General features: G+C 39.0%; 1 protein-coding gene across 1 annotated transcript in view; it reads left to right on the top strand.

Moving 5' to 3' along the window:
* Positions 1 to 12,868, top strand: part of LOC121323590 (aryl hydrocarbon receptor-like) — a 110,792-nt gene that overhangs the window by 90,806 nt on the left and 7,118 nt on the right. The window contains exons 4-7 of the mRNA XM_041264730.1: positions 797 to 886; positions 6,950 to 7,070; positions 12,165 to 12,310; positions 12,548 to 12,750. Of these exons, the coding sequence (XP_041120664.1) occupies positions 797 to 886; positions 6,950 to 7,070; positions 12,165 to 12,310; positions 12,548 to 12,750 (560 nt within the window). The remainder of the gene's footprint in view (positions 1 to 796; positions 887 to 6,949; positions 7,071 to 12,164; positions 12,311 to 12,547; positions 12,751 to 12,868) is intronic.

Below are 12,868 nucleotides of genomic sequence, written 5' to 3'. Positions count from 1 at the left end.
ATATTGAATATTTGAACAAACACTGCAGTGTCAAAAAGGACCATGTTCGTGTTTGTTGATAAATGACTAATAAAATAAATCGTGTAGAGGAAACCAATGCATAAATGATGTTTGAAATCAAATAAAATTAAACACATTGTACAGAAGCGTGCCATTCAGTCTGAGGCCTCTCTGGCGCAGAGACTGCTAATTGTATTGATGTAGACTGATGGGGCGCAATTTAATTTTTCAGATTTCAAATGTATTTATTTAACCTGGAATTTAACCCTTGAGATATACATCTAAAATGAACAAAATAATTCAAACAGGACAAAAGCTGTTCAAACAGTCATAAACACACTGATACAAATAAAAGCATACAAATATAAACAATTTCATAAAAAAGGAAAACATTTCATGAAAATGTAAAACATACCACCTAACTCATTAGCTTGTGACCTGAGCAGTCAGATTATAGCAAGTTTACCACAGGAACTTTTCTGAGGGCAGACACAGGCCTCCAGAGGTGAAAAGCCTGGGAATCTAGTTAATTAACTCGCTGCACAGACTAGCCCCTCCACCTCATCGTTTCTGTTTCACAATTATTTTTTTTCCATCACAGTAATTTATTTGCTGGTATCTAGTTTACATTTTTGTATTCTAAGCTTTATCTGACCTATTGTACATGCAAGCTATTGGAAAACATTAAAAATATAGAGAGAGCATTTAGATTTAGATTGTAATGTATTGTTTGTCGTTTATTTAAAATGTATGATGGTTCTGATTTCTGACATATTGTGCCTTTGTTTTTTTGCAGGCTCTGAATGGCTTTGTCCTGGTAGTCACAGCAGAAGGATACGTTTTCTATTCGTCACCTACCATACAGGACTATCTTGGCTTTCACCAGGTTAGTAACACAAGACTGGGTGCTGGGGCAGGGTCAAATGAAGTGCTATAACAAAATAGATTCTCTGCATCTTAGCTACAGTACCCACGCTTCATTGCAAGCAAAGGCAAATCAATTGTAACTTTCTATCTTAAATTTAACAAACAAGCTCTGACTCTTTTTCAGGAAATAATGTATTTCACATGGATTAACAGTCAGTGTGAAAGATGAAACGTCCCTTTGATCTGGTGTAAAGCTATCCTGTTTAAATCCTATAGAAAGAAAGTGTCTCATCTGTGACACAAAGCTTAATAATAACTTAAAATACATAAAATAGGGGTTTAAAACAAGCTGTTGTTTTGAGTTTATATAATTGTGGCTTTAATTACGTTTAATTAAACTAGAAAAATCTACTTGCTCAGGAAGCAACGTGAAGGACTGAATGTTGAAATAACAATAATAAGAGAACACTAAGGAAACTTACACACACACACACTCACAGAAACACAGACTGACAAACAGAAACGCACACAAACTGACACATACAAACAAACAGACTGACACATATGGAAACACACACAGACAGAAAGACATACAGGCTGACAGAGACAGAAACGCATACAAACTGACACACACAAACACACAGAGACTGACCACACAGAAACACATACAAACTTACAGCAGCTGACACACACACACACACACACACACACACACACACACACACACACACACACACACATGCACAGACAGACAGACACATACAGAAACACAGACAGAGACTGATGCACACACACAGACACACTGACAATGGTAACTGGTCTTATATTACTGTGTTAAGTCTGTAAGGGACCACAAGCTACATTTCATGTTTATGAATGGTTTGAGAATGATTTGCCTCTACCTGGGGTATTGTATTTAATAGGATATAATCTATGTTTTATTTTAGATTTTTATGCCCCTAGTGTTTTAGATATTTGGGAGAATGTTCTTTCCATTTGTGTAAAAAAGTGCTTCCTCAAGGGATGTCACAGTAACCGGTTTCACAGTATACTGTGGTATAGATTGCCACGGTTTTGAAACCGCAACCATTTTTTTATACCATGGTTACCAAGTTCACGGTTTACCACAATGTGGAAAAGTAGTTCACGTGTTTGCATCTCTACCAGCTCCTAAAACGGTGGTGATGCCCATTAAACTACGTGGTGTTCAGCGCAGGAAACAGCTGTGTTGAAATAAACCAGCAAAAAAATTTAAATGAAAATCAGATAGTAAACAAACTTGTACGTACAAGTAACAAAAGTGACCTCTTTCCCCTGCAAAACGGATATAATCATCCTTCTGGGGATATTTTGGGTATGAAAAAAATGAAGGCTTTGTAGTTGCGGATGGAAAACTAGTGTGCAGAGCATGCAGGATTCGGGTAACACAGCTAGAGGTGGGAATACATCCAACCTCTTCACCCACCCACGAGAGTATCACACGTCCCTGTATAGCGAAGCTCAAGTATGTACACTCTTAGTATACTCTTAATCATGTTTTTATATTTAAAATAACATTTAAATACACTTTGTTTTGTGCACATGTCATAGATGCTGCTTGCGAATTCTATACAGTAAGCGTGTATTGCAGGAGCTTGTTGTGGCTAAGTAAATAACTGCAGCTAACTGACTTTTTATTGTGCTGATTAACAATTGACGTCACGAAGATTCTGCAAAATGATCTGTCAATCTTGGGCAGGTATTGTGACTCTTGGGCTCCCAGTTCGTGGCCTGTCATTGACAGAGTGTGTCTGGTTACACCGTCTCGCCAGGTTTGAAATTGCTGGCTGTGAGCACCCAAGACGGTGAGCCACAGTACATTGCCCTAGTCCAACGAAGGTGCTGCTCTCTTGACAGACGTGGCATATTGTTGTTTTTTTTTTTCTGTGATTTTCTTTGTTTGCTTTTGTTTTTATACAAGCTTGCAATTCAACAGTTGAAATCACTCCATATCCAGTGTCCAATCAACTGTCTCACTAATTAGGTGATTAAGTGCATATGCTTCACTCATAGTCACTCAAGCGTGTCATTGTCAAGGACGAGTGATTAAAAAGAAACCAAAAACATTTAGTCAATGTCCATCATTAATATACTTTGTGATAAGTTTCTTTTGATGCGCGTATATAACTTAAGACACACTTTCTGACACACAACAGAAATAGACACACCCACCAACACAGACACACACACTGCAACTGAAACTGAAATGTCCTTTTAGCCCAAGGACTATGACGACTACGGTGGGCCAACTTGGAACCACTGATGCAGGCTGACCACAATTGTAAATGCACAAACAGGAATGGTATTGTTAAACACACACTATGGAATATGTTTTATTTTACAGGAGAAGGAAAGGAAAAAGTTACAGTCTCTTAGCAATTGTGTGTGCATGGGGCCTGATTTTCACAAATTGGTAAAGAGGTTTATGGAGGAGTTTGAGTAAATAAATGTATTCATTCAAGTTACACAGAAGTTTAACTCTAAAAGCCTGTGCTGGGAAGGGTATGTTAGTCCTAAACATTACATTGAGGCTGTGACAGAGATCCATATAGCTAAACTTAGGGAGAGTTAAAAAAAAAGATCTTGTATTGTTATTTTATTTACCCTTGTATGCCAGGGATTTAAAACAAACAAAAATAAAATCAGAAAGAAATTGATTTTTGCTTTATGATAGAAATAATCCTCCTAAATGCAGAACTGAATGAATAGAAATACACCATGGAGATTCATACTACTGTAGTTACAATATAACATGAATAAGGATAACTAGACTAACACTGCCATCCTCATGAGTACAATAATCACAGCACTCAACAAGCATTCATGGAGCATTATGTTTATGTAACTAGTCTAATATATGGAACAGAAGGCATGTATAAGCTTGTATTTCATTTCTGAGAATTATTTTTCTTAGATGCAGCTCTGCATTTCGGTGTAATTTGGAACAGTGTGATTCGTCATTGGGTTTGTATGAATGCAAGATACACTCCAAAATTAGATATATATATAAAAAAAAAGTTTTTTAACTGTTGGCTCACAGAAAGGAAAAATAATATCATAAAACAATAATGTCAAACTGGGAAATTGCATTTCAATATTTTTGGCTGATGATATTATTGTATGAATTCATCATCATTAAACCTCAATATACAAACAGAATTTTCCACAAACACTAAGGGGTTTGTCTTATATTACTCAACAGTGGGAGAAGGAAAAGGTCACAGGCAAAATGACCAACATTAAACCTAAATTCAAATTTAGAGTTGTCATGCAAGTTGATAGTTCATCAAATACAGCTGCTGCATTTGTGCAATACAGTTTTATTGGAATGTTTTAATAAGGAGGGTCTGTGCTTATCAGCAGTGTGTATTTTCTGTTCATGTGTTGGTACTCCCTGCTCTTGGCAAACTATAACACGACAGAGTTCTCCCATACAAGGTGCTCCATCTTCTCCTTTTAGCCATCTGAAGACAGTTTGATGGAATGTCAGCCTCTCTGAAAGGCTCCTAACCCACAACCTGTTGAGGCAGGATGAAAAGTGAGGCACTCGTTACATAAGCTTGCTTCTAAAATTTTATTTGGCTCTGAAATGGAGCTCTGGCTATTTTGGCCGACAGCCCAAGCGATAAGCCCTATAGTTTAATACCGAGGAAAAACATGCACTGGCACCAGGGGCCCAATTCGAAAGCTTTAGGAAAAACATTATTACAATTTGTCATGCAATGTCTGCCACTCCAAAAAAAGAAGTGGGCGGCTTGTTGTGGAAGTCTCCAGGGCCCGGATGCTTTGTATAGAGGTGTACAGTAAAGCTAGAAGATAAGGTACACATTCCTTAAAAGGAGTGAGGCAGTAACTGTCAATGGCACTACAAAATATCCAGAATATTAAAGGAAAATCTGAGAGAGGAATGACATGATTGTAACTGAATAAAACTGGCAAGAAACAACTTGTGTTACAAGACCAGGTTGTCACATGATTTGAGTGGAACGTGGAAGGCTGTTCTGTCCCGGCACTTAGGCTTCTCCTAAAGCTAGGTAAAGGCAGATTTAATAATAACTGACAACCACTGAGAATGATTGCAAACACCATCAAATAGTAAGGGGAGTGCAGATGTGCAGTTTAATTCGCACTGCTCCAGCTTAAATGCTATATTTATAAAACTTGACCATAGCTGATATTACCACAGTGATTTAGCATGTGTAACAGGCAGAGACTGGCTGCAAACAGGATGTCATAAAACTAGTAACAACAGTTAACATTGCACTTTCTATTTTCCTTTACAACAAAACAATTAGGGCTCCTGCTTAAAGTATCATATATATTGGAGCTTTTGTAGTATTAATACACAGGTTTCCTTAACCATTTCATTTTACTAGTTGCTATTTGATTCATACCGAATACAAATGACTGATCTCCAGATAGACTCAACACTTCCTGTTCTGTCTAGTTTACAGCCCCCCTCAGTTTTACATGAGCACTTCAACTAGTATACAAATCTGAAGCATTTGTGACGTACTGGACATGTCCTCTGAAGGGTAGTCAGAAACTACAGCTATGGCCTAGAATGTTAGTATAATTAAAAGAAAAATAATAATTATGAGCATCATTTAGATCTTTTATTAAACATCATGTGACAAACTGCTAAATGATTTCTCAATAGTCTAACGCAATTTGTGTCAGTTTTTTGTGAAGTAGATGGAAAACTACAAAGCGGTATGTAATTCAATATGTAGCAGGTTCAGCAGGTTTCATTCGACTTTATGATGCAAAATTTGTTAATTCTATAAGGTGATGTAAAACTTTTGGCCATAGCTGTAGAGTGACTTCAGTGAGAAAAATTGAGATTAAAAAGAAACAAACACACTGCCGACTGTGGACGGGAGTTCCCAGGGGGCGGCGTACATTGGCCGAGCACCTCCCGGGTGGCGAGGGCTTTGGTCGACCTGGGTGTCCTCGGCTCACTGCGCACTAGTGATCCTTGTAGACTGGCCGTGCGCCTTCGGACCTGCCTGTAAATTGCCCGGAGCTGCGTGGTCCTCCGACATTGTAGCTCTGAGGTGGTTGCATGGCGGGTCTGCAGAGTGAAAAGAAGTGGACGGATGGCACACGTTTCGGAAGGCACATGTCTAGGTCTTCATCTCTCACAAGTCAGCGTGGCAGTAGCAGCATTGAGCCGTGTTGAAATAAAAAATAATTGGGCTTTCTAAATTGGGGATGAAATGGGAAAAAATAATTGACGATTCCAAATTTAAAAAACAAAAAACAAAAAGAAAACAGAAAAGAGGATAAAATAAACACAGGAAAAGATATTCATTGATATTGCCCGGAGGCACCCTGAAATTATATTGTGATTACATCCTGGCTCACTGCTGTAAGAATCAATCTCCTAAATACTGAACAGACATATATAACAGTATACCATAACTATTTATTATTATTATTATTATTATTATTATTATTATTATTATTATTATTTATTATTATTATAATACAAGGGTGCAAACTTTGCTTGTTACAAAACTTTTTGCCCTGGTTTAATCTGTCCTTCAATACCCATTCATGTAGCTCCATGGCAGACATTTCCTGCAGAGAAGACTGGGTTCAGTCAGGCTGTGCTTCACAGAGCTAATTGGTATAAACATTGAAGAGCTGTTTGCTTATCCCTGCTGAGTGCTGAATTCCATCTGGGTTTCCATGTCAACTGTCAGATACAATCTGCTGCTCTCTGCAGTTACTGGGCTACACCACTAGGGGGAGGGGGGCTCTTAAAACTAGCCATTACACTGCAGATTAATTTCCTGTGCAACAGGTCTTGATACCCCACTTGAAGCTGTAGGATATTAGAGGGTTCAGGTGAGTACTCATACCTGCTACACAGGCAGAGCATATACTGTGTGGTGGCAGGCTGAATGGAAAATTGAATTAAAGAAAACATTAAAAACATGGGAAAAGCATGGAAAAAAATGCTAAATAACCCTGATAAGGGTAGTCCGTAGAACAGCGATCTAATATCCATTGTTATTCTTGTGTTTTCTCCCCGCAGTCTGACGTGGTCCATCAGAGTGTGTTTGAGCTGATCCATACAGACGACCGGGCTATGTTCCGGCGCCAGCTTCATTTTGCCCTCAATCCCAACCCATTTGAATCAGAGCAGGGCACGGAACGTGAGTTTTATGACGGAATTGCTCCTTTTTCCCACACAGTAGAGACAGACAGACACCCTATCACAGCAATAGCAAACTCAGAACGGCAGCATATTCTGTTAGACAACCATTCAGTACATTTCCATGCACTTAGTATTCCACATGTGTTTACTTTGGTGGTGTGCTGAAGACTGAGCAGCAGTAATTAGCAGAATAGGAGGAAATCACTTGTATACAAATGCAGTTTAGGGCACATGTCAGTCTTCTGGAAGTGTTCCACTCGTTCTCAGGCAGGCATTTTGAACCCTAACTGTATATTATTAAATCTTGTATGGACTCGAACACTCGCTGGTCCATCCTTTATTGTGAGCAATGCAGTTGTTCAGATACAGCACTAAAGAATTCTTCTGTTTCCTGGTTCTCTTTCTAGTACGAAATGTAACCTTTACTGCATGGATATTTACCTCTTAAAGATCAGAAACCAGAATAAGATATATCAAAGGTGCTTGCAAAATCATAATTACATAATATATGCCAGATTTTATTTACGATGTAATAGTTTTAAATATTCATTACGCGTATATTGTACACTACAGCCTGTTGTTTGTTACGTCCCGCAGTGGCTTTGTGTCCTGCCTGTGGTGCTGACTGAGTGTTTTTGCCAGTGGGTGGGCATCCCTGTACATTGCTACCCGCGGTAACTTTGAAACTGTGAATCCGTACTGTACCGGTTCCCAACTGGTGCCGTATCGGTGTGGTGCTTGTACCAACCCAGGACCGTACCATACTGACCCGGTGCTACAGTTACTGAACCGATACCGAACCGACCCTACTCAGCACCATCCCAGTACGGTCCGGTTCTGACCCGGTGCTAAAGTCACTGAAACGGTACAGACAACACAACAAAACAGTGGTGGCTTTCATCAACCACCAGGGCGGCCTCAGGTTGCCCAGTCTCTTTCGCGAGTCCAACAAGCTTTTGCTCTGTGCACACGAGACCCTCGTCTCACTCTGGTTTTCAGCCCTCATGCAGCTCCTGAGCAGCCAGCCGTGAAGACTGCCCAAGCGCCGTGACCAGCTCAGTCAGGCACGGGGGACTTTATGGCATCCTGACCCATCAAGCCTGCCGCTCTGGGTCTGGCAGCTGAACGGCTGCATTTGAGCAGTCTGGGTCTGTCAAATATGGCTATTGACACAGTACGGGTGGAAGTAGGGTGTCTTTCAGACGTGGTGCCTGCCTCGTGGGTCTGACCCCACTACCTGTCCTAAGGCAGTTATACTGCAATTTTTACAGGACTTGTTGGGCGAGGGGAAATCCCCTTGCTACTGGGGTTCCGTACTAAATTACATTGTCTATTTGGCAGCTATTTTAAGCCCACACATTCAGCTGAGCTGAAATATTTATCGTTTAAAGAGGCTTTCTTGCTCGCTATCACCTCTGCAAAGCGAGTGAGTGAGATGCAGGCATTCTCTATTGCAAAAACGTAATTTTTACAGCGGTCAGGACAAAGGTTATGCTCCGTACCAATCCTGCCTTTTTGCCGAAGATGATTTTGGCATTCTATGTCAACCAGTCTGTGGAACTGGAGGCTTTCCGTCCACCTCTTTTCTAGAATGCAGCTCCATACGCTCTGCCCAGTGCAGTCCCTGGCATAGTACGTTGATAGGACGAAAAGTCTGAACTATGGGGCTAAATCCCATGGTCAAGCCTTGTCTAAGCAGAGGCTGTCCAAATGGATAGCACAGTCAGGACTGCCTATGAGCTGGCCCTCTCCAGAAAAATTCACTGCCCATTTTCCACCAGGGGCATGACAACTTTGTGGACTTTATTCCAGTGTTCACATGTAAAGGACATTTGCATTGCAGCAGTGTGGGTTACTCCCCATACGTCTACTAGGTTATACAGACTGAATGTCGTGGATCCCCAAAACCCTGTCTTTGGAACTAGTGTTAACGGTGGCTTCTCAATCGACCCTTACAACATAGGCATAGAGACGAGTTCCTCCCTCAGTTTTTTAGCCCTAGCTACTTGTTACTGAGGTTCCATATGGTAACGCACAAGGCAGCCTCTCATCTGAGCCATATAGCAGCCTAGTCATTCTGCAATCTTGCCTTGCAATGGCTTTGGTACACTTACCCATGTGGTAATGGTTACATTTCTACTTGAAAGGGAACGTTAGGTTATTATCACAACCTTGGTTCCTGAAATAGAAAAGTAACCATTAACCTTCAAGGTCACTGCGGCCATGATTGCAGCGTGCTTGAAGGAAGAATGACGCTGTGATCTATGCATGCAGTCCTTGTCCAGCTGACTGCCTGCATCCAGGAGCTGTGTTGTAAACACAGACACAGTTCCAATGAACACTATTATGTAAACACATGTAAACTGGTACATACCAACCTGTAAACCTGTAACCTGTAACCTTTTTTTTAAAGGTAATATAAAAAAATAATATATAACATACGTTTCATATTAGGCACATAAGTTGTTATCCTACCTGTCAATTCAGTTTGCTGTATGCATCTGAGTGCAGCATGCTGTATTCCAATCAAAATGACTACTTTCAAGATTAAATATTTCCTTATGATACATTCCCAGTTGCATTTGTGGAACAAAATGAAGGATTGTTGTCTCCCAGGTACATTGAAAAATAAGCAATAGGCTTTCACTGAGTTGACATCTTGACAAATCCACAATCACAGCAATCTCTGTCTCGTAGTCAGTTTACAAACAAAGACAAGCTTGAAATAAAAATTTAAAAAATGTGTGCTAGGAGGAGGAGGTGTGTCTTGTTTGTTGCATTTACAAAAAAAATAGAATATCTTACGTTATATTAAAAAAAAAGACAAGTATTGTAATCTGACCCATGTGGCGGTTCTAGGTAGAACTGTTTATAACTTTGTCATTTTTGTGATTCTGGCTGTCAAACGCAGTCAGGATATTTAATTAATATATTTTGGAAAAGTAAAAAATGGACATACACATATGATTTAAAATGGAATAGTAATTAACATTTTAAATGCAAAATGGGTCAAGCTGACCCGCATGGCGGTTCTAGTGTTAAGAGGTAAATACCCATGCAGTAATGGTTACATTTCTATGTCAGGTACCAGGGTTATGATAATAACTTAATAACATTCCTAATCATTCCTGTGTTGTAGATATAACTCAATCCAATTGTCCAGCAATAGACCATATCACCTACGACATAGGTACCAGGAAACAGCTGTTATATATCGTTCTGTTGAACATTCTAATTGAAATATTTACCATATTATATACAATAACCATAACATAAAATTGTTTTTCGATAATGTTTATTATGAACTGCTCAGGATCTTTCAGCCAATCAAAGTGCACGTTTTGTGACACATAGGAAATGTCTGGGAACAAGACAAGGCCATTCGACCCATCAAGGCTCATCCCTTGTTAGCACACCATTCTCCCCTACTGGGGGAGAAACCCAATTCATGATACCCAATTCATACCATTCAGTTTTCACTAGGGGTGCACCGATACAGATTTTCGTGGCCGATACCTATAGCCAATGGTTATCTACCTTTATCGGCCGATAACGGTAGGATACCGATAATAATAGATAGTGCAGGTAAGCTATTGTAAACTATTAGAACAAAACATAGGGCTAATATTGAAATTGTTTTATAATTATACATATTAAAACATGAACAGGTGTACTTCTTGTATTTATGACAAAAATTAACAGGTATCGTTTACTTGTTGCATTTACTTCAGAATAACGTAATACTAAATTGTGCACTTGACAGCAAATTATACATATGTTTTACAACATAGTCACACAAAAATAACATTTTGCATTTGTACTAGTAAAAACACTTCTGTAGAAAAAAATATTTACTGTATAATTTGACACTTGCTGTCAAACATTGCATATTATAAATTTGACCTATACTGTACAGTAGACGCATGTCATCTTTTGTTAAATTTGAATTTGCAGCACAACTTAAATTGTTCACTTAATCAAAAGAAAAAAAAAGTCACAAAAATATTACATTTATGGTTACAAAATTCAATCAAACTTGAATTTGTTACTCAGCAAGAGACAGCACAGTGATCAATTCCTGCTTCAAAATGCTGCACATACACCCGCAACCAATGCAGATTAAGCAAGGTAATAAACAAAAATTACATTGTACTCTGTACAAGTACATTGTGTAATAATAATAATAATAATAATAATAATAATAATAATAATATATAACAACCCGGCAAACACTCCAGAATCTTAAATATTCAAAGAAGAGAGGGTTTTTTTTTTTTAAAAAAAAGCATCAGAATAATATTCTACTCACAGTTCATTGTTGAATTTAATCTAGCATCAAATCTGTTCTGCTGCACACAACTCGCTATCCTATTGCTGTCTACATTATTTAAAAAAATATCCAAACACCGCTGTTTTATTTATATATTTACTGCAGGGTGCTCGTATGTTACACACAGCACTGGGAAATGACTGTCTCAGTGTTCTTGCGTCATTAGTATAGTAAGCACGCCTGACCAAACATTACATTTTGTGCTGGAAGAAATTCAAGCATGAATACTGGTGTACATTATTGGCTAAAATAACAAAAACTGGCGATCGCTGATTATGTTTTTTTTCCTTATATCTGTGCCATGCTGATAGGCTTCCGATTATCGGTGCACTCCTAGTTTTTACATCAGCACGGTTGACATCACCTGATTTAAAAAATTGTAACCGAGGCACCAATCAGCTGCAGAGTCTGTGACAACAAAAATGATCGAAAAAAAATGAACCTCAGCCACGTATGACCGTATTCTCTTCATCAACCCTTTCCCTCTTTTCAATGAAATTGACAATGGACTAAATAAAGCAGGCTAATGATTGGAAAACAAATATAGCTGTTTTTTGTTTACTTTTGTTAATCGTAAAGCAGTATATAATAGATTTATAAGACTGTGAGTGCCTGTGTATGGGTCATATCACCCATATGCTTTCAGTCTCATTCCTTTTACTGCTGATGCTGATATTACCCACATACTCAGACATTTGCCATCCAGTAACCCCATAATAAAGTCCTGATGAAAATGCATGTTTGTTTTTTTTTGTGTTGAAGTCATGCAACGTGGCAGCAATAGCACCGGGCTTTCCAACATTGTGAACTATGACCCCCAACTCATTCCGCCTGAGAACTCGTCCTTCCTGGAGAGAAGCTTCTGCTGCCGCTTCCGCTGTCTCCTTGACAACTCTTCTGGCTTTCTGGTGAGTGGTTTTAATTCTGACAAAGGGACCTAGGACTTCTTACAAGCTTTAGTTTTATTGATTGGGTGATTTTTTTTTTTTGTTTGTTTTTTTTTTTTTTTTTTTTTTTTTTTTTACAATTTCAATCTTTAAGAATCTAGCTCTCTTCAAATGGAAAACAAGTTAGTTATAAGGTATTCACCTTTAATTAAATATGTCAGCAAGTGGTCGGTTTTGTTAACATTTTGTTTTATTTAGGCACTCAATTTCCAAGGCCGGTTGAAGTTTCTCCATGGGCAGAACAAGCTGTCGGAGGATGGCACCCTGGTCCCCTCTCAGCTCGCTTTGTTTGCCATTGGCACGCCCCTCCAGCCTCCTTCCATCCTGGAGATCAGGACCAAGACCCTCATTTTCCAGACAAAGCACAAGCTGGACTTCACACCTATGGGATGCGACACAAGGTACCTTCTTTAATTTCAAATATTGATGCTTGATTTCCAGTGCTTACTACAGTCAGCCACGGTGATGGCAGACGTCATGCAAATGAAAAGAAACTCACCTCAATCTTGAATGCCCCTG

The sequence above is a fragment of the Polyodon spathula genome, chromosome 11, assembly GCF_017654505.1.
Source record: "Polyodon spathula isolate WHYD16114869_AA chromosome 11, ASM1765450v1, whole genome shotgun sequence".
Lineage (NCBI taxonomy): Eukaryota > Metazoa > Chordata > Actinopteri > Acipenseriformes > Polyodontidae > Polyodon > Polyodon spathula.
This window is presented reverse-complemented; position numbering and strand designations above follow the sequence as displayed.